Genomic DNA, 27,428 nt, shown 5'->3' on the forward strand with positions numbered 1-27,428 from the left:
CCCTATCTTCCCCCCTCTCCATTTCCCTCTCTTCCCTGCCCCTCCATTTCCCTCTCTTCCCTGCCCCTCCATTTCCCTCTCTTCCCTGCCCCTCCATTTCCCTCTCTTCCCCGCCCCTCCATTTTCCTCTCTTCCCCGCCCCTCCATTTTCATCTCTTCCCCGCCCCTCCATTTTCCTCTCTTCCCTGCCCCTCCATTTCCCCCTCTTCCCCACCCCTCCATTTCCCCCTCTTCCGTTTCTCTTCTCCCCCCCCCCCCCCCACCCCCCCAATTACCTTTTTTCCAGCCGTGGTCTAGTGGTACATTGGGGCAGAATGCTGGCGCAGTAGTTAACATTGCCTCACAGCACCAGGGACCCGGGTTCAATTCCAGCCTTGGGTGACTGTGTGGAGTTTGCACGTTCACCCCGTGTTTGTATGGGTTTCCTCCGGGTGTTGCAGTTTCCTCCCACAGTCCAAAGATGGGCAAGTTAGGTGGATTGGCCATGCTAAATTGCCCTTTAGTGTTGAAAAGGTTGGGTGGAGTTACGGGGATGGAGCTGGGGAGTAAGCCTAGGTACAGAGAGGGTCGGTGCAGACCCGATGGTGCTGTTCTATGATGGTCCTCACTGACTGGGCCATTCCACGCTCTGCAGTGCCTCGGCAATGTTCACCTGCGTATGGGACACGTCCCTCAGCAACAGGACCATGATGTTAAGCCCCTCAACTATGTTGTCACAGACTGAGCAATGCCTTGGACATCGCCACTCAAGACGGACGTCTTGCTCCAGGTTTTCCACTGCGGTCGCCACCCTAGCAGTGCTGGCCTCAGTGCCACGCATTGTCGGCACAATCTTCTTAAGTCTTTGGGACATCTTCAATCGACCTTTCAGTCGCTGGAATGTCACTGACACTCTCTCCTGAATCTCACGGCTCTGGCTTATCATCTGCATCAGCTCTGAAAGAACCTTGTCCAGAGGCTCGGAATCTGGCTGGGAGCTAGCTGTGTCCTGGCATCCAGCAGACTTCCAACTGCTGTCTCCCTGGGATGTTCCTGCCTCCACCTGATGTGTATCAGCAACTGTGTGGTACTCACCAGATTGTGCCCCAGAACCTGTTCACTAATGTTGCCCACCGAGATATGTGTCTGTGCGCTGGTGGAAGGTCTGGGTGATAGCTGTGATGGATTGCTGGTGGTTTCCTCGGAGCTCTAAGCTGTTCTCTTGGTTTGGGGGGGTGGGGGGAAGGATGGGGTACGCATCCAGATGGGCCGACCTCATCAGATGGTGATCCTGCAAGACACTGGACATGTGGTCATCTAGGTGAAGGGGCAGTGGATCCTCGCATCTCTTGTTTTCCGTGACTGCTCTCTCCTCTGGCAACCCTGCAATTTACAGGGCCGGTTCCTCATAGGGGATGAGGACTCTAATCTCTGTGATTTCTCCCCCCCCCCCCCCCCCCCCCCCCCCCAAATCTTGACCCTTTCCTGTTTATTAATGGCTATCTTCTCCTGCAGGGACAAAGAGAAGAGCATGTAAGCCACATGCTTGATGCGTCAGAGGGGTCTATAGCAGGTGGCATGTTTGTGGACTTTACCTGGACATGATGGGGTTATGTTCGTGGGTACCAGGGGGTTCTGAGGAACAAGCAGGAAGACTGGATGTGGGGAGGATGCGAGGTGTGAGCCAGTGGATTGTATGGGGGAGGCAATATTTGGGAATTTTGTGGCGTGGTGGGTGGAACTGATGCCAGGAGAGAGGTAGTGACTTACCGTTGCAGCTCGTTGGAGGTCTTTTGTCGTCTTCCAACATTGGACTACGGTCCTCCTTGTCATACTGCCCGCAGTGACAGCCACTGCCTCCCTGTCGGCACTGCTGACCCAGCTAATGGTCCTCTGATGTCCTTGGGGGAGCAAAGTGCCCCACCTCGCATCCACAGCGTCAAGAAGCCTTGAGGTTGGCATCCCCAAAGCGAGGAGTAGGTCTGCGCTGCCATGCATGTGCGTTGACTGGGAGTGAGTTGTGAGGGAGCGCTTAAAAGCAGCTGCATCTTGTTGACGGTTAGCAGCTGAGGCAGGAGTTGGGCGAGTCAGACGGTGGGGACGCTGTAATGTTGAGACTCTCATCGGGGGGGGCTCATTTTTGCCACTAAATGCCATTGACACTGGCCATGATCTCACCAATGCAGCTGTTTCCAAACTCCTACCAAATGTTCCCAAAACCAGACTTTAACTTTGATCCGCTGAATCCTGCCCTGAGAATCTGAGGAAGGGAAGTGACTATTCCAAGACGGGCTAAGAGAAGGGTGGAAATTGGAAATAAAGTCAGCAAACTCTTCCAGTTTACTATGAGAGCAGGAAGCAGCACTAATATAGACAACAGCATATGGGAGAAGAGATGTGAGAGGGGCCCTGAGTAGAACTGGAATAATGAACGTTCCATATATCCCACAAAAGGCAGGCATAATTGCTACCCGTGTGGTTACCTGTCAAGACCATTTTATTTGAAGGAAAGGCGTGGAGTTGGAGAAGTTGTTCAATTTGAATGAAAGTTCAAGTGGTCAGAGGAGCATGGTGTGGGCTGGTTGGACCTCCATTTGAGGAAAAAGCAGAGAGCTCTCTGACCGTCCTGGTCATGGGTGAAGGTGTAGAGGGATTGGACGTCCAGAATATCTTGGTCTGTTTTGTTTAAATAAAACTTAGTGGACTTGCCAGAACCCCAGATTTCACCAGAGTTATTTATAACCTGAATTTCGAGCAAATTGAAATTGCTTCTTTGTGTTCATATTTGAACCAGCCTTCCTGCGTTACTCTATTATCGTTCTTTGTTCAAAGCAAGAAAAGGTTTTCTTCAATGCATATTTTCATATAACAATCCTTGCAAGTCTGGAAAGGCAGGAGAGGTCTAATGTATCTAAGCCTACTTGATGTGCAACATTTAACAGAATTGATGTAGCTGTCAAAATAATTATGGGGAGTGTTCCACTTGATCTGGTAGGGATCCTAATATAAATGTGAATAAGTAGTCAAAGCATATGAATCAACTCATTAATTCTCCATCTGAACAGGTGACTTTCTGATTACAGGTATCTATAGAGAGCTCTGTTTAAAAACTGTAAAGAACCAATATGAGTGCGAAGTGCAGGCTGCATTCCAACACTGGGAGGTAAGCAACAGTTATTGAGCTACTGAATAATGGACAGTGATGTCCCCCAACCAGAGTACATTCTGTGCCTATGCTACTACCCTCCGTGCTTCTGCCAAGTGATGTTTAAGATGGAGGAGTACTACATCAGCTGAGGGATGGTGATGATAATCAGCCATGCTTCCATACCCACATTTGACCTGAAACCATTGGATTCGGTCTCAAAGCTGAGGACACAATGGGGTACTTCCTCTAACTGCATGAAACCGTCTCCTCATCTCGGTTAGTCTGGGAATATGGAACATTGGCTGATAACTATGATTCTTTTAAGTGACTACGTCAGGCTTTTACTTAACTAGTCTGTGCGATAACTCTTCCAGTAGGTGTCTGAGAAGTTGTATTCTGGGATGGGTGTGCCCTTTTTCATTTCCTGATTTGATGCCTAGATGCAGCTGTATGCTCGTTTGTTTTGTTTCTTTTTAGTGGTTTGAGGTCTAGAGGGCAATTCAATATTAACCACGTTGGTGTGGAGCTGGAGTCACAGACTGAGTAATAACTGCAGGTCTGTTAACCCTGAAGGATACCAGTGAATCAGTTGGATTTTTATGATGAAATGACAGCTTCTTAGACACTTTTACTGATGCAGATTTTATATAATTGAATTGAAAATTTCAAACTGTTATGGGTGGGTTTGAACTCTCATTTTCCAGGTTACTGGTCCATAGGTTGTGTTTAAATTCAAACCAGGCGGGTCAACTCCCGACTGGTCAAGGCATTGCCATGATAAATGAACTAAGGCATGGCTGTTCCCCAAGCATCTGTTTGCAAAGGACAGGGCTCTTTGTGTGAATATAGCACGCATAAGTGAGCCGCACTACGAGCCCAACTGATGATTTAAATTGATTGTCTATGTAATTCTTAGCACAATCAGGATTTTTTAAGCAAGTGTCCAATCACAGAATCATACCTAATGTTGGGCACTGGTCTGAATTTTACAAGTATGGGCTGTGAGTACAGTTAATATTTTGACTGTTGTGAATATTAAAGGGACATGATGTTTCATATGCTGGTTTAGGGGCTGGTTTAGCACACCGGGCTAAATTGCTGGCCTTTAATGCAGGTCAGCAGCACGGTTCGATTCCCGTACCAGCCTCTCTGGACAGGCGCCGGAATGTGGCGACTTGGGGCTTTTCACAGTTACTTCATTGAAGCCTACTCGTGACAAGCGATTTTCATTTCATATCATATGCTTCAAGAGATGTATGGCCTACATACCTGTCACCCCGCTGGTACTGATATTCATAAACCCAATTACTCATTTGTGTGGTGGGCAGGTCTTTTCATCTTGACAGCAGCACTTATTGGGGAGAATACCATTCGTGTTGCTGCTGCAAAGGAGCAGAGTGAATCGCTTAGCTTCACCTGTTGGTCAAATTTTTGAGACACTTTACCCTTTCAGGATAATCTGAAGTAGATTGGGTATTTTTCAGGACAAAGCGGCAGCCTTCCGATCATTCATGAGTTTGTATGATATGCAGCAGTGATCTGATCAGGGTAGCCATTATCCCACAGGAAAGCTTTTGATGCTTTCTTTAAACAAAACCTCAGTATTTAGCTGTTACCTGGTGCATTCTCCATGGCAATGCCTCTATCAATCAAAGTCCACTTGCCAACTAATCAGCACCCTCTTCACGTACAGTATAAATTATTGTTCCCTTTGAGGTTTGGTATTTTTTTGGTATTATCTGTCCTAATGAGTGCAAGAAGAAAAGCTTCAACAGCAAATCTATTTTTTCAGCAAGACTAAGTATATGCTAAATAGTGGAAGCAGCATGCTAAGGACAGAATTTAGCAATGACACACTAACAGATTTAGTCAAAGCTCAGAAGTCCTGCCACATCCAATCTTGAATAGTAGTGGACAATTAACTCCATGAATATGGCCATCCTCATTGTTGGTAGCGTCCAGCATGCGAGTGCAAAAGGTAAGGCTGAAATGATTGTCAGAAGTGTTAAGCAAATGAACTTTCTCAGTCTCTTCCTGATGTGTCCACGGTGACAGAGGCAAGGCTTCAGCAAATATCTTTTCCCTTACATGGCATCAAGAAATGGCCACGCGCACCAGAGACAACAAAGGCTACAAGCTCTGACAGTGTCCTGAGTATAGTATGAAGAACTTGTGCTCCAGAACTAGCCCTTAGTTCTTAGCTCAGCTGTTTCAGTAAATCCAAAAGAATAACTTTTATCAGATTAATGTGGAGAATTGCCTTTGTATGACCACAAAAAGCAGGATACTTTAAATGAACCAGTTGCCACTATTCACCTCTGCTCAATCATCAACAAAATGATGTAAGGAGTAAGCTAATGGTGCTATCGAGTGGTACTTGCTCACAAATGTATAGTTTGGAATCTGCCAAAAACCTGGTGGCAGACCTCATTTATAGCTTGAGCCCAAGCATAGAACCTCAGAATTCCTACAGTGCAGAAGGAGGCCATTCAGCCCATCGAGTCTGTACTGACCTTCTGAAAGAGCACCTCACCAAGACCCACTCCCCCGCCACATGCCCACAACCCCACGTAACCTGCACATTTTCGGCCACTAAGGGACATTTCCTTGACATTCATGTCATTATCATCAGGTGAGTCCCCATCATCAACCACCCTGGGGTCACCATTGCCCAGAAACTAAACTGGCCAGCCACATAAATGCTGCAGCTATTAAGAGAAGGCTCAAGCGATGATTATTCTGCAGTGAGCGACTCGCCACCTGACTCCATAAACCTGCTTTACCACCTACAAGGCACATCTGGAGTATGAATCTTTCTACTTGCCTGGATGGTTGCTGCTCCAAAAGCATTTGCAAGGCTTCGCACTCCAGAACAAAGCAGTCTACTTGATGGCAAACCGTCCATTGGCTTAAGAGACCCATCTCTCCACCATTGGCCTACTAAAATATGCACTGCATCATCTTGCCAAGTCTTTGGTAGCACCTACGGAACCCTTGACCTCCACCACCTGGAAAGATTAGTGCAATAGGTGCATGGGAACACCATAACTTTCAAGCCATGCACCATCCTAACTTAAACATATATTACTCTTCCTTTAATATTGCAGAGTCAAAACGCTAATCCTGACAACCAAGCGACATTATTGAACATTGTCACAACACAGACTGCTGTAGTTCACGAAGAACTACCACCACCATTTCAATGCCACAGTAAATATTAGCCGAGCCAATGGTGCCCACATTCCAAGAATGAATAAATTAAGAAAAAGGAGTAGTTACATGTAATATAAAATCACTCCAAATAATTAACCTATATTCTGCTGCTTGCTAGAGTGAGAAGCTACTTCTGTATGATACTCTACAAAGTGAACTGGAGGAGAGAATCCGGCGCCTTGAAGAAGATCGGCATAGCATTGACATCACATCCGGTATGTCAGCTGCTCAGTTCAAACTAAGCATACTTAATAAATGTTTTGCAGCTTAACACTTTGTTGTAAAACTTAAAAAATCATTATGTTAAAAGAAATTACATAGATTTTAAAAGTTGGCAGTTCTACAACCAATGCAATAATCTGTTTTTAACTACTTATTCCTCTGACAAGTGAATTAAAACAACTGATAATTTGAATCTTAAAAATGAGTGATTATTTTCCTGTTTACACTATTCATATTAATAAATCATAATCTGTGTCTTTCAGAACTATGGAATGATGAGCTACAGTCCAGAAAAAATAAGAGGAAAGATCCATTCAGCCCGGACAAAAAGAAAAAGCCAGTGGTTGTTTCTGATATCCTTTTTTTAGTTCATCTTTACAAGAAAGCATGTGCTTCAGAGAAGTCCAGTGGTAAACAGATATTAAAAAATTGTAATTTGTCTTTATCCCTCCTGGGAAAACTAATAATTTTGCAGGGCTTCTAATAAAATAAATACATATATTTAAAATATATAACGTGATCCTCCTTTGCAGCATTGGAAATGCACTTGAAAAAAAATTAAAAGCATACAAGCATGGTGGGCAGCATTGTGGCACAGTGGTTAACACTGCTCCCTCACAGCGCCAGGAACCCGGGCTCAGTTCTGGCCTTGGGTGACTGTGTGGAGTTTGCTCATTCTCACAATGTCTTTGTGGGTTTCCTCCGGGTGCTCCAGTTTCCCCTCACAGTCCAAAGGTGAGCAGGTTAGGTGGATTGGCCATGATAAATTGACCCAGTAGTGTCCAGAGATGAACGGGTTAGATTACGGGAATGCGGTGCGGGTGTGCGTCTGAGTAGTGTGTTCTTTCAGAGGGTCGGTGAGGTGGCATAGGAGTATTGCCGCTGGACAGTAATCCAGAGACCCAGGACAATGCTCTGGGGACCTGGGTTCGAATCTCACCATGGCAGGTGGTGGTTTAAACCAGGGGCTGGCTAAATCGCTGGCTTTTAAAGCAGACCAAGCAGGCCAGCAGCACGGTTCGATTCCCGTACCAGCCTCCCCGGACAGGCGCCGGAATGTGGCGACTAGGGGCTTTTCACAGTAACTTCATTGAAGCCTACTCGTGACAATAAGCGATTTTCATTTTTCATTTTTTTCAATTGAAACTCAATAAAATATCTGGAATTAAAAGTCTAATAGTCATAGAATTTACAGTGTGGAAGGAGCCCATTCGGCCCATTGAGTCTGCACTGGCTTGGAAAGAGCACCTACCCAAGGTCAACACCTTCACCCTATCCCCATAACCCAGTAACCCCACCCAACACTAAGGGCAATTTTGGACACGAAGGGCAATTTATCATGGCCAATCCACCTAACCTGCACATCTTTGGACTGTAGGAGGAAACCGGAGCACCCGGAGGAAACCCAAGCACACACGGGGAGGATGTGCAGACTCCTCACAGACAGTGACCCAAGCCAGAATCGAACCTGGGACCCTGGAGCTGTGAAGCAATTGTGCTATCTACAATGCTACCGTGCTGCCCATTGATGATGACCATGAAACCATTGTCGCTTATTGTAAAAAATCTACTAGTTCATTAATGTCCTTTAGGGATGGAAATCTGCCATCCTTATCTGGTCTGGCCTACACATGAAACCAGACCCACAGAAATGTGGTTGACTCTTAAAATGCCACTCAGCAAAAGGCAATTAGGGATTGGCAACAAATGGTGGCCTTGCCTGCAATGCCCACATCCCATTAAAGAATAAAGAAAAAAACCTTGATGGGTTGAATGGCATCTTTCTGCCCTTTAGGAATTCTATAGTTCTATAATAATTTATAATGTGATCACTCTGTGTTACCTTACAAATGAAAGGATATAATATGCCTTATGTTTAGACATTCGGTATTTTCTTTATTATATATGCAAATTTTAGAGAAAATGTAATTCCTTTGCAAATTCTGAAATATTCCTTAACCAGCAAACGCCCTTATGTAGTTTACATGTTACAAGACCTTGATATACTTGAAGACTGGACAACCATTAGAAAAGTATGTTTCTTCATATGATGTGCCTGACATATAACATAGTTTGTATTTGAAAAGTACTGACCTCTGATTATTGTGGGACTTGCGCAACATAATTCTGCATTTTTAAAAACATATTAGTTTGAGGAACTTTTCATTGTTGTTTTTCTGAAGCAAAATCTAATTTAATTTGAACCAATTTTTACTTTGCAAAAAAACATTCTGAACAAAATATTGCCATTAGAGAATTTCACATGGTGCTCTGCGGGAATATTCTATATGTAAGTAGAAGTAACGTTTCTAGAAGTGTGGTATTGCAGCATAAAATGACATCCAAAATATGTTTGTGTTACTTATTTAAATGAATATTTTTTATTAGTTAAAAATGATGCTAGTGCTTCATGGAGGTGCATGTTTTAAGGTAATTATTTGTGTCAATGATGCTTGAGCGGTTTATGAATATCTTCTCAAAATAAGTTGAGCTAGTATCTTGGCATGATATTTGAGTTTTCTAATTTTAGTGTATGATGTGCATCCTACAGGGAAAAGCTTTTACAGGGAAGTTTCAAATGCCCTATAGCAATAATGTAACAAGGATGTGCCTCATATCTCATGGTTCTATTTATGCCACATTTCAATAAACCAAAAGCTTTTTTTAATGTGACATAATTGAGTTTCCACCACCCTGATTTATTGTTAATCATAATATTGTAACCATGAAATACCTAGCTCATAAGAATTAAATATCTTTGCTTAAGATTTAACTTTGAGTTTCTTTAACTGTCATAGTTATATAAAGGGGCCGAAAACCAGCTTTGGTCAACGAATAATGTTCAGGCTAATTAATATGACTGTTGCTGAATCAATGGTTATTGTCAGGCAGATACCCAAAGGCTCAAAGCATTCCAACAATTCAAGAAGACAAACTCACCACCACTTTCTCAAGGGCAGTAGGGATGAACAATAAATGCTGACCTTACCAGCAACACTCTCATCCCATCAACGAATAAAACAATTCAACCCATTCAATTCAAGTACAAACATTTGCAAAAATCTACACACATGTTTTTGAATGGCAGCACTTTTTGCATTTGAGTTACATAAATTCAACTTTATTATGGGATATGCGTAAGCTTGTCCTTTTTCAAATCCTGTCTCTGCATAGCCTTCAAAGAGTTGGTCAGATACCTTCCAGAGGGAAAAAGAGAACTGCTTAAAAATTGTAATTTAGCATAATTACAGCAAACATTAAAAAAATTATTTGAACTAGCAAAACGTAGTACATATTGTAATATATGTATCTGGGAAACAGAAATGCTGCAAAACTCGCAGATTAGGCAGTGTTTGTGGAGATATGTTGGAAGTTAGGTTTTTAGTAGGTGACTATAGACAGGAAGGACGTTAGAGATGAACAGCCTTTAAGCAAGTACAGAGGCAAGCAAGCCTGACATAGAATGTTTCCAGCATTATCTTATTATCTTAGATTTCCAGCATTTACAGTATTTTTCTGCTTTATATATGGTGTGTCACTGCTACTTTTCACTTGATTAATAAATTTGTTTGGCAGTTGAAATTTCGCTATTATTCTGCTGCCCCTCGAAAGACCAGGAAGATTGCATGAGATTGAAAGATAAAGCTAGTAGCTGGAAATAGCTAGAATTGTGTTTGTGTCCTGGATGCACTGAATTTTACCTAGATTTTTGAGCAACACTCTGGGATGTCAGGAACTAGGGTTACCATCAAGAAAAGTCTGAAAATGGAAGCCAAAGATACCTTTAGTAACAGGAGCTCCTAGATATATGAATGACGTGCTAAAATAACCACCAATGTTATTCTGTTTATGATTTGCTGTTTCCTTGCCAGCATAACAAACTAACACAAGGCCAACCACCATTTTAAGCAGCCAAGCAGTGATTTTTAGGATTTATTTTGCTGGCTAATTTGGGAGGAGCATGGATTTTAAAATCCATTCAGGCAGGCACGTAATGTAATGCATTTTGTCATTGTCACTTATGGATTTTTTTTTCCCCATATCGAAAGTAACAATATACTCTCTTGTTTCATCACCTCATTTATTCAAACCAGTGTGCCAACTGGTTTTGAAACCTGCGTCAATTGAAGTTTTTTTTAAAAAATTGTCTCTGAAGGTAAGCCAATATGAGCATAGCACAGTACTCATATGGTTGGTTTTGCTAATTTAGATTGATTTATGGAAGAGATTGTTATATTGTCAGTCCACTAAATTTAAGGATTACATTTTAGGGACATTTTAGTTTATTAACTCTAAACTGTTCTTGGATGTGACATTGACCAATTTAAGTTTTTAAAAAAAAAAAAATAACTTTACCCTCTTGTATTTCTATTTGCCGTTTCTTAGCTATCTGGCATGCAAGATTTAGCTGCCATTAATTCTTGACATCTGCTAACCGACTACATCCTTTTCAAGGTGAATTTAAGATACTTGTACAGAAGAACAGCATCCTCCCACTTCTTTACTGTCAGTGTTTTATGCTGCTATATGTTATAACTTGACACCACATTCATTCGACTGTCGGTGTAAATGTGGAATTACATGCATGAGATAATGCCCAGAGCTTCTGAAATCTGTATGGTAAACCAAAGGGGTAGAGGTATCCCCCAAGAAGTGCTGAGGACCCCACAGAAGGTCCCACAAATTGACAACACGGCAATTGCCAGAAAGTTTGGAGTTCTGATGGGCAATCACCCTGGGTCTGTAACCCTAAAACTCATGAGTTGGAGTCAGAGACTTCAGATGGTTCCAAATTACACATAAAATAGTTTCCCAAGTTCAAAGGATTAAAATCAGTTCAGTTCTAACTCCTAGGTCACTCCTGATCCTCCTCACCCACCCACCTACCAATCCACCAACCTGCAATCCTACTCCATCACCTTATGTGCTTCCCTTCTACCTGTAGCTTCTGAAAGTGGCTTTGGGACATTTAAACTTAACAGAATACGGTAGCTGGTGTCGTCAAGTGGAATTGTGGCTTGACTTACTCGTACACTCTTGCACTCTGAGGAAGGACTGCAAAAACAGGTACCTCCACATTTCTTAGGAGGTCCAGTACTGAAGTCCAGAGTGAGAAATGTGGCACTCGGGTGCAAGGTAAGTAAATAAGAGCAAAGTGGCAATCCGCCGACTGTGGTTACTACTTCTTGGAAGATTCGGCCCAATATTAACGGACCCTAAATGTGTCTCTAATCAATCATCTGAGTTCTATTTCAATAGGTGGTTTTGCATTGGAGCCTGCTAAATTACTAGAATTGCCAGAAAATGTCAGGAGCCACGTTGAAGCCAACCTACCTATTAATCTACCCTCGCTGGTCTATATACATTTGCGTGCTTGGGGAAATGGGGTGCGCAGGCTGGACCTGCCTGTATCTGAGGAAACAAGTACCACTGCAAAAAGCCCTATCAGTGTAAAACTGCTGCATTAAAAGAAACCATCTCACTCACAATGTTGCCGATATGTCCCAATCTATGGTTTAGGCTTGTAATCTAGACTGTGATTTTCATGCTGTCTAAGTGTGTTGCATTGTTGGAAGTGATGTATTTTACCTGAGATTCAAACCAAGGTGGTGTTTGCGTGAATGTATAAGATCCCATGGTACCATTTGAAGGAGAGCAGAAAGTTCTTAAAGCATCATGACCAACATTCTATCCTTGAGTAACACCATCAATAAGCAGATTACTCGATCAGTTATCTCCTTGCTATTTGTCAGATCTAGCTATATGCATGACTGCTCCATTTGCATATGTAACAATAATCAATGTATTTAATTTGAATCACCTTTGAGAGATGTAATGGGATTCTAAGTAAATAAGAACTAGGAGTAGGCCATCTGGCCCTTCGAGCCTGCTCCGCTGTTCAATCTTTTGTGGACACAGCTCCACCTTCCCACCTGAACACCATAACCCTTTATTCTTCAAAAAACCATCTATCTTGAAAACATTTAATGAAGGAGCCTCATCTGCTTCACTGGGTAGGGAATTCTATAGATTCACAACCCTTTGGGTGAAGAAGTTCCTCCTATGCTCAGTCCTAAATCTACTTCCCCTTATTTTGAGGCTATGACCCCTAGTTCTGCTTTCACCCGCCAGTGGAAACAACCTGCCCCCTCAACTCTGGGATTAGCCTAGTAAAACTCCTCTGCACACCCTCCAGCGTCAGTATGTCTTTTCACGGGTAAGGAGACCAAAACTGAACACAATACTCCAGGTGTGGCCTCACGAACACCTTATACAATTGCAGCATAACCTCCCCAGTCTTAAATTCCATCCCTCTAGCAATGAAGGACAAAACTTCTTAATCACCTGTTGCACCTGTAAACCAACTTTTTGCAACTCATACACTAGGTCCTCACCTGTCATAGCCTCATTTCTATCAGTCATTGGCATGTTATTTGTGTCTTCCACTGTGAAGACCAACCCAAAAAACCTGTTCAGTTCCTTGGCCATTTCCTCATCTCCCATTATTAAATCTCCCTTCTCATCCTCGAAAGGACCAATATTTACCTTAGCCACTCTGTTGTTTTGTATATTTGTAGAAAGTTTTACTATCTGTTTTTATATTCTGAGCAAGTTTACTCTCGTAATCTATCTTACTTTTCTTTGTAGCTCTTTTAGTAGCTTTCTGTTGCCCCTTCAAGATTTCCCAATCCTCTAGTCTCCCACTAATCTTTGTCATAGGAAGTTTTCCTTTTGCATTTACTATTAATGTGCATTTATATACTGGGTTATAATTTCTTCTTTCATGTTACTATGTCATTGTTGGTTTCCCTTTATTATCCAAGATGGCCATTTCTTGTTTGCATAGCGTCATCTGTGGGCAATCTAATGTGGCTCTGATGCCCGATTGCAAACGTGCATGGCTTTCTACCATGCGGCCAAGGATAAGTTATTGGATTTTGTTGGGACTGCCCAGTCTTTCTAGCCTTGCCTTTCATCCTTAGCTGCCCGTATTCGTTGCTGTTCGAGGAAATAACCCCACTTCTTGAGATTGATCCCAAGGTCATTATTTCTTGTGCATTTTGTTCTCACTATATGGATATGCCAAATTTTCTGAGGTTCATGTTTTGAACCTTAATCTTGACCTACCTGCGGATAGCTGTTTGAACTTAGGTTGTGAATACATAACCGCTTTAGGGATTTTATCAGCCATACTTACTACATGTCATTTACATCTGAGCTGAGCTCTAACAATGAGTGAGGTGCTGGGCACTTTATCCTTCCATTTATGTCCATGATGTGCCAAATGTATCTTTGGTTGAACCTATCCAACTGCTTAATATGTCTGGAGTAGGTACTCCTTGTCTGTCCAGTTTATAAAAGGTGTAAGTATTTTCAGAACTTTGTACACCAGCTTTGTTGTAAGTTTTATACCTCATTTCCTTCACAGTCTCTTGCCTAAACAGGCAAGTTCTGAACCTGCTATGGCAGTTGTATTTGTCACCTCTTTGTCAATGCCAACCTTCCTGACGATTGTGCTTTTCAGGTCAATTACTAAAGCTTTCAGGGTTTAGTCATTGATATTAATAGTAGGTGGGATATAGGAAAATTTGGTGGTGCATGTGGAGAATTTCTGTTTTTCTTAAGCTAATGGTTAATCCTTAGTTCCCAGCTGCTCTTGAAAAGCAGTTCATGATCCTTTGAAGGCCGCGCTCACAGTCTGACACAAGGGCAGAGTCAATGACAAACAGCAAATCCCCTACCATCGTCTCTAATACCTTAGTTGAGGATTTCAGTTGTCTCTGGGTGACGAAGTTGCCATCTGTTCTAAATTGGATGTATATTCCATCAACTCTCCCATCAAATGCCCCAGAAAGTGTATGGCAGCAAAGAACACACTGAAGAGCACAGAGGCCATGCTGTATACATGCTCCACACCACTTGTTACATCAAAGGGGTCAGTGTATTCACCACAGTCAGCGACTCTGGCCGTCACTCCATCATTAAACTATTGGATTTATTCTTCCATCAGGAGATCTAAAATTGGCTAAAATGTTCTACAAGGCTGCTCTATGTACTGTGTCAAAGGCCTTCATCGGGTCAACAGCAGAATCGTACGTAGTATTACTCTTGTATTTGCCAGAAGATTAAGATCGTGCCACAAGTGCCTTTCCTAAACCCACTTTACCTTTCTGGCAGTACATGTGGCTTACCAGTCTGTGTCGAACTTTTGCTTGAATCTTGCTAACTATCACAAACATGGATATTCCTCTGTGTTTGTCTCACAAAGATTTTTATCCTTTTTCTTTTGTACAAGTGGACAATCATGGCATCCTTGAACTCGTGCACAATGGTTTATTAATCCCAAATTCTATAATATAATTGATGGCTTCCTGGGCTCCACCAGATTTATAGATTTCTCATGGGATAGCATCTGAGCTTGGAACATTCCTTGAGAGGAAGGATCTATTTGATGGTTTTGTCAGCCTCTACAACAGATGGTTTGCTGTCCAGTTTTTGACATTTGAGTCACCTGGAAGCTTGTCTATAGCTATCCCATTTACGATGCAAAAACTTAAAGTGTTTAGCCTGGCCACTCTTTGATAAATGTCCTGTCCATCACAAGAGACTTTCCTATTAGTGTTGAAAACAGTGAGTGGCTGCATGAAGGACTGCACACAGGCTTCAGAGTCTTCTAGGAATTCCTCATGTTGTGCCGATCAGCATAGACTTGAAGCCCTCGACTCGTTTGACCCACATATGCAACTTTTGTTGCAAGTTTAGTTTCTTCACCTGGAACAGTTTCTCAGCCATGCTCCATACAGTATTACTATAATAAAAGCAAAATACATGCAGATGCTGGGAAAGCTCGACAGGCCTGGTAGCATCTGTGGAAAGAAAAATTGAGTCCACATCTCGAGTCCATATGGATCTGAAGAACCTGGGCGCGATTCTCCGAAATGGAGACAGGGTGTTCGCGCCATCGTGACCTGCTGAGTTTTTACAGCATTTTCTGTTTTTAACACATATTACCATGATAAGTCATGAATTTAAACTACTCTTTCTTTTCCATTAGATACTCAATTTATTTATTTACGTTTTATACATGTACAAACAATCATCTTGCAAAATTAAACAAATGATATTTGCACTCATTTAGGTTGTGGGCAAATTATAAAATCAAATGGGAAAACAATCTAACAAGGTTCTCTTTTTATACACAAATTTGCAACTCCTAAAATCTTGCAACAAGTACAACTTTACCTGTTGAATTTTGTTTCATCAGGCAATGGCTACACTTGGACCACATAGAGTAAAAGCAGACGGTGAGTTTAAATGTAAGATTTTAAGAGTATATTGGTATTATATTATTATCATTAAACTGTATTCTTTTTATTTAAACTTCAGCATCCATCAAGTCAGAAAAACAGCTTCACAGTGCCAGATCAGAAGATGGCAGGTTATTTTATGATGGGGAGTGGTACAGCCGTGGGCAGACTATATGTATTGACAAGAAAGATGACTATCCTATAAGGCAATTATATATTCTTTCCTTATTATTGAAGTAGCTGCAATTATTCATTGAATTACAATTACTCAATTTATTAACTGTCTGATTTGGGGAGGGGGAGTGTGGTTTTGACTTGAGCTATATATGAAGAGGTGTTTCCTTGAAAATATATTCGACCTATTTGCCTATTTTCACTTGATAAATGTTTCCTGGTGCTGTAGTAAATGGTACAAGTTGAACCCAGTTACGGTATTCTTTGTTAATTCGTAATGAAAACACCAAGGATATGTTTTGTTGAGTTGCAGCTTTTTCTCAATCTCAGTTGTAGTTCTACGGAGAAATGTCAGAAGCTTCCCTGCTGCGGTGGAGGGAGCAAGATGTCACCTGGGAATTTGAAATAAAAGTAATTAAAATGGACAAAATTAAAGGCACTGTATCTAAACGCACTTTGAAGCAAAACATATGAACTGATAATGCAAATCGAAATTGGTAACTATGATCTGATAGCTATCACAGAGACATGGCTACAGATGACCGAAATTGGGACCGGAATATTGAAGGATATTTGACATTTAGGAAGGAAAGGAAGTTAGGAAAGGGGTGGCTCTGTTAATTAATGATGGTAGTAGCACATTCGGGAGGGATAACCCAAGGTCAGGGAACCAGGATGTGGAAGCAACTTGGATTGAGATGGAAAATTATAAAGGCAAGAAGTCACTTGTAGGAGAAGCCTCCTAACTACATACACAGTAGGACGGAATATAAACAAAGAGATAATCGGAGCCTGTCAGAAAGGTACACCGATAATCATGACGATTTTAATCTACATATACTTTAGAAATATCAGATTGACAAAGGTAACGTAGATAAGTAATTCATAGAATGTTTTGGGGGTAGTTTCTTAGAACAGCTTGTTCTGGAGCCAACCAGAGAGCAGGCACCTGGTATTGTACAATGAGAAAGGATTAATTGATAACCTCATAGTCTAGGCAAATCTAGATATTCAATTTGAGAGAGTATTATTATTTTAAACTAAAATATAAGTGCCATTAAATAAGGGCAATTATGAGGGCATGAAGCGTAAGCTAGCTAAAGTGAACTGGCAAATGTGCTTAAGGGATAGATCGATAGAAATTCAGTGACAAACATTCAAAGGGATATTTCAGAATATATGGAATAGACACATTCCAGTGGGAAACAAAAAATCCAAGGAAGGCACTCCCCCTCGTCCGAGTCATATGCACCCTGTGCACCACCTTAAACTCTATCAAACTCATCCTCGCACGCGAGGAGGTTGAATTCACCCTGTGCATCACCTTACTCCACGCTCCCCATCCTATCTCTTTCCCCCACCCCCCTCAGCTCCTTCTCCATTGCTCCTTTATCCTCGCCACCTGTGCTCCCCAAGCCACCCGTATCTATCCCCAATCCTACCATCCCCGTCTAAACGTGGGAGCAGCAACTCCTCCTATAAGGTATATTCTGGCAGCTTCGGTAACCCCCTCCATTCCTTCTCTGCAAAGTCCCTCATTCCATATACCTGAACTCGCTTCTCTTTGAAAGCTCCACCCTATCCCAAAGCTCTTCCAGATTTTGAAACCTCTTCTCAAGATATGAATCCCTCGCCCTCACTAGCCCCACCTCTCTCCAATTCCTATACATGTCATCTGTCTCCCCCGGCTTAAACCCACGTTTCTCACACAGCGGTGTTAGCATCGACAACCCCTCCATCCCATTGTGTCTCCTCAACTGGTTCCACACCCTAATCGTGGACTGTACCACTGTGCTGTCCGTGTATCTCTTTGGTGCCAGCGGAAGCAAAATCGCCCCATCAGAGAAAAAGCCCCCCCCCCCCCCCCCCTCCCCCCCCCAATACCTGCATAATCCGATCCCAGTTGTTCCAGTTTCTCCGTCTCCCATCAATGTTCAGTTCTCCCCAGTTTATGGTTTCTGATTAAGTCTTTGGCCTCTCTGGGGTTTCAGTATAGTACTCCCGGCCTTCAAACATCACCCACCGTTTTGCCGGGTATAGTACCCCAAACTGCATCTGCCTTCGGTATAGAACCGCCTTTGCCTTGCTGAACCTGGCGTGCCATTTTGCCAGCTCTGCTCCAATGTCCAGATAGATTCAGACCATGTTCCCCTCCCATTCGCAGTTTCGCTTCTCCCTGGCCCACCGCAGAATCTTGTGCTTCTCCACAAACTTGAGGAATCTTGCAATCACTGCGCATGATGGCTCCCCCACTTTCGGCTTCTGCCTTGGGGACCTGTGGACCCTATGCCCCTCCGGGGCCTTGTCAAGCACCCCCACTGCTCCTGGCCCCGCCAACATCCTTGAGACATATCTTGTGGCACTTGTGCCTTTCACACCCTCAGGCAAGCCAATGATATGCAGGTTCTGCCTTTTGGATCTGTTCTCTTACTCCTCTACCTTTGCCCTTAGAAACCCCCAGAAGCCTCACCTCCGCCTCCAACGCCATCACCTGATCTCTGTGGTCGGACATCACCTTCTCCATCTCTCGGATCTGTGACCCCCCTGCCTCCAGGCACTTCTCGACTCTCTCCATCAACCCTTTCAGGGGTGCTGTTGCTCCCTCGATGGCCTTTGGCTGATCTTCCTGCATCTCCTTTCGCTGCTGGCGGAACTCCTCTATAATAACAGCTATCAGTTGCTCCATCTGGGGTTTTCCAACTTGCGACACCCTTTCCCCTCCGCCAGCTTCCCAATTGCTACTGTGCCACAGGTCTCCTCCAGTTCCTTGGCCGCCTTCTGTCGGGTCTGATAACCAGCAGATATATCACTCACGGGGAACGTTTCCTCCACACCTTCAGCTATACTTTCCTGTCGCAATTCCTCTGCTTTCGGTCGAAAGATCTCAAACCAACACCTTCAAGCCGGAGCTGCCCTGTGTACTATCGCTCACTCCATAGCCACCACCAGAAGTCGGGAGGCAGGCCTTCTGTTGGACTTTGGGGAGCACCTCCGTTACGCACTGACCCTCTTGACCCACCACAGGGTCCACCATGTCAGTGCCATGCTTGAAAATATCTGCACCAATCCACGCCCCCGTGAATCCTGCTTCAGAGGGCTGGAGCATCAGTAGAGCCCAGAGAATTGGGCTTCCAACCCGTTAATCGGATGCAAATGATCCATTTGCAACTTCCTTCCGGCATGGGCATGCGGTTCACTGCCGGCGCTGGCGGGACTGGAGCATGGGAAAGTTTTAGGCCGACGCTCACTTCTCCGCCGATCGGGAAACCCGGTAGCGGGCAATGGAGAATCCACTCCAGTTACTGAGGAAGATGTGGCTTTGGAAGTGAATTTTTCTGGATACCTGGTAAAACATGAGAAGCAAAGTAGAAAACAATAAAGGTGAATACGATGGAAGTTCTTCAAGGTTAGCATTCCTGGAAGAGAAGTGGCAGTGAATTAAACAGCATTACAAAATCAAAATACTGAGGATACTGGAATCCTAAAATTAAAAACAAAAAGTTCTGGATATGCTCAGCAGGTCTGGACAAACACATTGTGTAATTGCTTTGCCAAACCACCATTCAGTCTGCAAGAGTGACCGTGGATTTCTGGTCACCACATGGTCACTCCAAGCTCCCCATCATCAGCCTCCTGCATTGTTCCAAAGATGCTGATTGTAAACTCCTCTTTTTGTTAGGCACTTTATAGCCTTCCAGACTACAATTCAATTTCCGATCTTAGCATCTGGCCCTATATTGTTTCATCTTGCTTTGCACTTCTCTCTTGTTTTCTCTTTATTTTGCTTTCAGATGACAGGTTTATGATTCTGCGATTCACACTTCTTCCAGCTACATATATGTTGCTTCTTCTTGCATTATTGCCTCCCTTTTCCCTCTCTCCAGCTTTTTCTGCTCTTATTTCAGATTTCCAGCATGTACAGCATTTTGCTTTAGTATTATTGGGAATCTGCACTGGATTGACTGAGTGGTATTAGTGGAAGCAATTGAGAAAAAACGAGGAGCTGCAGAATCCATCAGATTAAAGCTTTTGTAGCACTGTTTGTGGGCCGTGAGACAAGATGTACTTTCCACCAGCTACTCAAGGAAACATGCCATGATCTCTGTTCCCTATGATCTTTATCTTTTCCTCCTTTGCCAATCCTCTCCTCTGATTGCTGTCAGCATCCCACACCCCCCTCAAATAATTCCTAATCTAGATTACTAATGACCACCTCAAGGCACTGCCAGGAAGGAAATGGATTTAAAATACTAATGACGGCTGCCATAGAATTTGTCAGAACCTCCCCATTTCCAGCATTTCTGGGTTTCCTAGTTGCTGAAGTGTCTCTGCTTCTTTCCCATAAATATGGGGGCTGTAGAGTTTGCACAAAGCTGATTTTCTTATGTCATGGAAGAAAACGTATTGCTGCCTTGCAGGCAGTGCACTGAATGAATTGAAAGTTACATCCTTTAAATTTCTCCTCAGGGGTGTATTATGGGTCTCTATTTTAACTGTTTTGCTTTATTTTGTAGTTTGTAACTTAATTTTCTGTCTCTTTCTATCCTCCCTGATAATGGAAATGCTTAGAATTTGCATTTTTTTGTTTAAAATGACTAATTTGGCAAAATTAAGGTACCAGATGTTTGAGAATGGTATTGATGAATTTCTGCAGAAAATATATAAAGTGTAAATTGTGCTTCTGTTATTTTTATCAACATATGCCCCTTGTAGCATACCTGGATGTGTGCATTGCTTGGAAGACTTGTATGCTGTTGGCTGGACTAATTATTTCTCTCCATCATCCTGTTTCATGTACCATTTCTCTCCATTCGAAAGGAGAAGCAGAAATCAGTAATTAGGCCTAATGTAGTGCTGCTGTGTTTTTGACTCCTGGGTGAAGCACAAGATTGTGAAAATGGCAGTGCTTCCTACCCACCTTTTCTATTCAGGACTGTGGATGGTGTTTCCTTCAGTCGGTGCTTCTCACCAATGTACAGAGATTAGGTAAAAGATACTGGACATAAATTTGTGACAGAGGGCATTAGAAAAGAAGTGGAATGACCACTGGTCTGTTTGATGGAGAGCAATATGTTTAGCCACACGACAATAGTTTGTTGCATTATTCTCTGTCATACGGAGTGGCTGTGAAGTTTCTTCTAAACATTGTCCCTGTATACAGATCTTTTCTCGGTTTAGCTATTGGGTGAGTTTGTTTTGTTGTAAACTGCATTGTCAGCATTCGGTACCAATGATCAATAGGAGTACCTTTATTTTAAAGTAAGAGCTAGCAGCTGAGGCTCTGAAATTATGGTGTGGGATTTAAGTGTTTGAAACTGCTCATCCTCGAGTTTAGCAAAGAGAGACATATGTGTGCTCCGGCATAATCTCAAAGCACAGAAGCAGACTCAATTACTTACTGTATGCTAGGAAAGCTTCTCAGAATATTTTCCCAAATAAGACAATGACTTAGATTTTTGTATTTTTTAGTGCTACAATAACAACCATCAACAATGATGAAGTATGGTTTAAGAGGACTGACAGCAGCAAGTCAAAACTTTACATTTCCCAACTACAGAAAGGAAAATACACCATCAAACATGTGTAGCTTCGTAATGCTTGTCGAGTTTTTTTTTGTATGGACATTTTGTATTGTCTCTACGACAAATAAGGCGCTGTGACTTCAGAATTATAATTGGTGAAATACAATTCAATTTACATAAATATTTGACCATTAAACATGTTCAGTCTTATCTGGTGAGTAAATGGCATTTGTGAGTGAAACCCTTTTTATATGTCACTTTAGTAGTTTGCTATTTTTCTTTCTCTCTATGCATTTTCTACGTAATGCACTCATTAAGTAAACCAAGATTTTTACTTGTTCATCACTCTGTTCACTCATTACCTGTTTGTCAAAATAGGAAGATAGATTTTGTAAATACTGTGACTTCTGCTTCAAGGTATGTGGTTCAAGCAGTGCCTGAGGCAAATAAACTGCCTATACAATGCACCCTTGTATTGCTTCTGAATCTGAGACCCCCCAGCCAATGCACAACTCTGCCTTGCTCCTCCTGCTGCAATTCATCCGGTGAACATGATACCCCATCATATGATATCCAGTGGTGCCAGATGGAAAATCCAGTGGTACTTAAAATGTCTATTCCATAGTCTAGACCATTACACTGGGTGTTGAACATAGCTGTTACAGGGGAATGAAACAAACTTGTTCGAATGGATGTGAAAATTATCTAATGTTAACAGTAGGCCTAATGTGTAGAATGTTAAATTATAGAACCATATTTACTTTCACTTTTTGAATTTCAACTTGGCAATCAAAAATCTCGATGCATTATTGTGCTGTCGTGCAAGTGTATTGACTATTCAAAAGTCTCCATTTTTTTGTTTCAATGTTCTTAAAATTCACACTTTCTCAATTAAATATATTGGTAATTTGTATTGTTTTCTTGCACTGTTATTGGGTGAAAGTTGTGGGATATAATTTGAACAAATTGAACTGCATTTGCTGATCATGTTGGGTCTCTGTTTTGTGTCAAGGCAGTGAAGTTAAATTAAATACTTATTTCCGACTGTAGTTTTGTGGAAACTGAAACTGTTTTGTTCAATCGATGTGCGTTATAAGCTTGATAAAGTAAAATAGAAACAAAACAAAGCCATGTCATTCTGGTGGTCAGTTGGATAGTAAACTCTTTCTGGAGAACCTGAATTTCGAAAGTCTCCTGACAGATGCGATATAGTGGCTACTCCTGCATGTCAGTAAAATAGGGCAATTAAATATACGGAGGTCTATTTAAGTTTTTCTCCTTATGCCATCTACTATCACTTGTTGCCAAAATAATCCCTCGTATGGTTACAAAGCCCTACTTTTATATACATGCCTTGCTTTTGCAAGGATTTTGTATTTTCTTGGATGTGCCTACAAGTAAAATGAACAGCAAATTGCATCTGCCAAATACTGTTTTACACTTCAATTATCACCTCATTTTCTTTCAGCATGGTGTGGTCTCGCTGGTTTGAGAAGCACCTAGATATGGATTGTCTGGGAGGTTAACTCCTGTATTAAGAACGATCATGAATTAGTTTTTTGCATTTTCCTCAATTTATGTGTGATGTGAACGTGTTTATTTTTAAAGGTGTTTATTTTGCATGAAAATGTTGAAAATTGAATTTTAAAAATTGCAAATAGTCATGAACAAACTTTGTTATATAAATTATGTGTACCGTGTTAATAAAAACACTTTTTAAGGTTGTCTTGTCGATTTTTACCCTATTCAAGATAGACAAAGATCTGAGCTTTTACCACATTTACACATATGAAATTACAAAATGAAAGTTCCTACTGAACCCTAGAACGAGAATATTCCAATTTTCTATCAGTTTTCCGATTGGGATTTGCCTTCATAGATGTTGATAGCTGTCTGCTGCAGGAGTCTCAATTTGCCATTCTTCATAAGACCCATTATTTGACAAGAGAGGACATCATTATTCTGCGTTTGTCAACCATAAGCTAATTTCAGCACAGGACATAACAGCCTGAGGTCTGTCGTTGCCTTGGCTGGAATTAGCCATGTCATAAAAGACCAAGAGTGGAAACTGAGCCCTTGCTGTTAATAAAGTTTAGTGCTTTAATATCTTTGCCATTAGACATGTACTTACATAAGATGTTATGCACCCAACCCTTTGAGAAGTAATTTCTTATCTCCGTTTATCTTAAAACTATGGGGTGGGATTCTCTGTTGGCTGACACCGAAATCATGAAAGGTGATTGGACGGAGAGCAGGTTCTGACACCAAAATTGTAGTGGTCACCGATTTGACGTCAAATCGCAATTTTCCATCACCTCGACAGCCGTGTCAATTCGGACAGAATGCACATACAGTAACAGTGCTAGCATATCATTAGCGGGCCTAACCCGGTATTCTCTGGCGCCTCAGCGATTCTCCGCCTCCAACGGGCTGAGTTGTCGACGGCACGGTTCCCTTGTGCTTTTAGAAATCGTGAAACGATCATGTCTGTGAGGGAGAGAGAGGAGATAGGACACAGAGAGGTGAGACTGGGCTGCTGGGCTGGACACTAGTGGGGGGGGGGGGGGGGGGGGTCGAGTTATGGACCGCCATTGCAGCGGCCTGCAAGGCAGCCATCTTACTGCACAACCCACTGACCACCCACCTTGCTTCTGTGGAGTGACATCGGCCGTATGGGTGCTGCTGCACTGCCCATATGCTATACCTGATCCCACCCACTAGTGGCACACCTGGCACTGATGGGGGAGAACACCGGCTCCCGGTGGCCGTCAAGGTGACTTATCTCCCTGAGCTTTAACAACACGGGGTCCTTCCAGGTGCGGAGTGGGGACCTGTCCGGGATCCCACAGACTTCGGTGCACAGGTGCATTCGGGCTGTCACAAAGGCCCTATATGCGCAGGTGGCTCAATACATCCACTTCCATGTGGACCGAGCCCACCAGGAATCAGTTCAGCTGGGTTTGCCCCCATCGCCAGGATGCCTGGGTCTAAGGAGTGATCGGCGGGATGCATGTCCCCCTGCAGATGACCGGCCGCTCTGCACAAACCTCCCTCCGGGTCCCTGATGGTCCCTGGGCTACTCCATGGGATGGGGGTGCAAGCGAAGCTATCCTCTGAGGCTCCCCTACCACCTGGCATTGCCAGTCCTGGAGTCTGCTCCGGTCTTGACCAGGGTCTGCATGCTTGCGGCCATGGAGTACAGAGAGTGGACCATCTCCGTCTGGGACTGCGCCACATCACCCATTGATTGTTCACCTTCTGGGTTTGTGTCACATCAGCCAGTGACTGCGCCGTCTCCCACTGTCCCACGTTGACTAGCACCTGGGCAATGCCTTTGATGTTCTCAGCCATGGCCTGCTGTGACTGGGCCACGCTCAGGAGCACTGCTGCAATTTCCACGAGGCTCGGCACATGGTTGCCTGTGAGATGGCAACCCTGTTGCCAAAACTATCGCCCCCCCAATGCCTCCACTGTGGACGCAAACTAACCTGGATGGCACGCATTATTGGCACCATTCCTGCTCCTGCACGAGGTTAGACTCCTCCAACTGCACCTGCAGATACTGGATGCTCACCGACAATCCTCATGTAGTCCCTTTCACTGCGACTGCATCTTCACAATCAAAGGGACTGTCCATTCCAGAAGCCCCGAAACCTGTCTGGACGGCAACTGGTCCCTGGGGTCGGCCTTCCCTCCGACCATCCCCCTCGGGTGTTCCTACCTTCACCTGATGTACCAGATCAGCTATGTAGAGAACACCAGATAATGCCCCAGGAGTCTCTTCACTAAAGTGCCCAACCGAGGTGACAGCCTTTGGGGTGGCGGAGGGTGTTGGAGACAGCTGTGACAAGAAATCTTGGCATCCTCAAACTCGAGCTATGGGGTGTCCTGTGTCTCAGATGGAGGGCTGTTGTCCGAGCTGCTTTCAGTGTCTCTGCTCGGCTCACCGGGGGAGGGGGGTTGGCACTGGCTGGGAGGGCAGACCCGGCTGTGGCACTGGCTGGGGGTAGGGGATACCAGGTGGCCCCATCCAATCTCCAGCAGGTTCTGTAAGACACAAGACAAGACGCACGATTAGACTGCCAGCCAGGGTGTGGTGGTGGTGGTTTTGCGGGGTGTTGACACGCGGGTCTCAGGGAACCGCAACTCAGCAGGCTCTCACTTCCTCGCCAGATGCCGAACTCCATCCCGACAATCTCACTTTCTTCCAGGCCGACGACCACTTCCAGGGCTCTCTGCTCTGCCAGGTTAGGGCCGCAGCTCTGGCAGTCCCCCTCTAGTCTTCTCCCGCTCCTGGCCTTCTGAGGTGGGGGATGAGGGTACAAACAAAGAACAACAGTCCAACGCATGCAGCCCAGAGAGTTCTAAACCCGAGAGACAAAAGACTTAAAATGCTCTACCTCTTTTCATAAGACAAACCCCTCATCTCTCGAATCAATCTACTGAACCTCCTCTGAACTGCCTCAATGCAACTACAGCCCTCCTCAAATAAGGGGACCAAAACTGTACACTACTCCAGGAGCAGTCTTACCAATGCCTTACAATTTCAGTAACACTTCCCTGCTTTTATACATATTAATTTAGCTATAAAGACCAAAATTCCATTTGCCTCCACTATTACCTACATATAAGAGATTCATGACACCCAGATCCCTCCATAATGAAGCTCTCTGAAGTTTCTCTCCATTTAGATAATAAGTTGCCTTTCCATTTTTGAAAACAAAATTGATAACCTCACACTTATTCACTGCAACTCCATCTGGCCAATTTTCGCCCACTCTGCGAACCTATCTGTATCCATTTGTAAATTTCTTTCTTCCTCATTGCAACTTACATTCCCATATATTTTAATGTCATCTGTAAAGTTGGCTATAGTGCCTTGTACCCTACATTCAAACATTAAAATATTGTAAATAGTTGGGGCCCAAACACTAAACCCTGTAGCACCCCACTTGTTGCATTTTGCCAACCAGAAAAAGACCTAATTATCCTTACTCTACCATCCGTCAGTTAAAAGTCTTCTATCCCTAATCCCATGTGATCTTACCTTTTGTGCAGCACCTTATCAAATGTCTTATTAACCCTGTGCCCATTAGTTCATGGCTCACGTAGTAATTTGAACTTTTAGGTTTTGCCTCATAATTTCCCCCAGCTGCTCCTATTCCTTCAGCAGAACCTCTATCCTTATTCTATCTATGTCGTTGGGACCTATGTGGACCATAACAACTGGATTTTTACCCTACAACTCCGAGCTCCTCTGCAGCCCAGAAGCGATACCCTGAACCTTCACAGCAGGTAGGCAACACTACCTTCGGGAGAATCGATCCCTGTTACTGAGAACAGTGGGCGCGATTCTCCGCTCCGCACACCGGGTGGGAGAATCGCAGGAGGGCCGGGCGACTCACGACACGCCGCCCTGCCCCCCCCCCCCCCCCCCCGCGATTCTCCCACATCGCCGCTTGCTGTTTTTCACAGCGACCGCCGATTCTCCAGCCCGGATGGCCCGAGCAGCCTGCCGTTCCCGACCGGTTCACGACGGCGGCGACCACACCTGGTAGCTGCCGTCGTGAACATGGGTGCCAGATGCTCGTTTGTGGCTTGTGGGGGGCGGAGAGGGGAGTGAGCACCACGGCCGTGCTCGGGAGGGGACTGGCCCACGATCGGTGGCCACCGATCGTCGGGCTGGCGTCTCAATGGGACGCACTCTTTCCCCTCCGCCACCCCGCAAGATCAAGCCGCCACGTCTTGCGGGGCAGCAGAGGGGAAGACGGCAACTGCGTATGCGCGGGTTGGAGCCAGCCAACCTGCGCATGCGCGGTTGACGTCACTTAGGCGGCGCTGCCGTTGCGTTATTCTCGGCGC

The 27,428-nt window shown here is 43.8% G+C and overlaps 1 protein-coding gene across 2 annotated transcripts in view; it reads left to right on the top strand.

Moving 5' to 3' along the window:
- brms1la (BRMS1 like transcriptional repressor a) overlaps positions 1-23,290 on the top strand; it is a 39,958-nt gene extending 16,668 nt beyond the window's left edge. The window contains exons 3-9 of one of the 2 annotated variants that reach the window (XM_038780648.1): positions 3,045-3,142; positions 6,459-6,555; positions 6,826-6,915; positions 8,531-8,595; positions 15,828-15,867; positions 15,950-16,076; positions 21,514-23,290. In XM_038780648.1, the coding sequence (XP_038636576.1) occupies positions 3,045-3,142; positions 6,459-6,555; positions 6,826-6,915; positions 8,531-8,595; positions 15,828-15,867; positions 15,950-16,076; positions 21,514-21,631 (635 nt within the window). In that variant the 3' untranslated portion in view covers positions 21,632-23,290. The remainder of the gene's footprint in view (positions 1-3,044; positions 3,143-6,458; positions 6,556-6,825; positions 6,916-8,530; positions 8,596-15,827; positions 15,868-15,949; positions 16,077-21,513) is intronic. The other variant, XM_038780658.1, reaches the window with a different exon arrangement.
- Positions 23,291-27,428: the final 4,138 nt, after the last annotated feature.

This window comes from Scyliorhinus canicula, chromosome 2, assembly GCF_902713615.1.
Source record: "Scyliorhinus canicula chromosome 2, sScyCan1.1, whole genome shotgun sequence".
In the NCBI taxonomy this organism is placed as follows: Eukaryota; Metazoa; Chordata; class Chondrichthyes; order Carcharhiniformes; family Scyliorhinidae; genus Scyliorhinus; species Scyliorhinus canicula.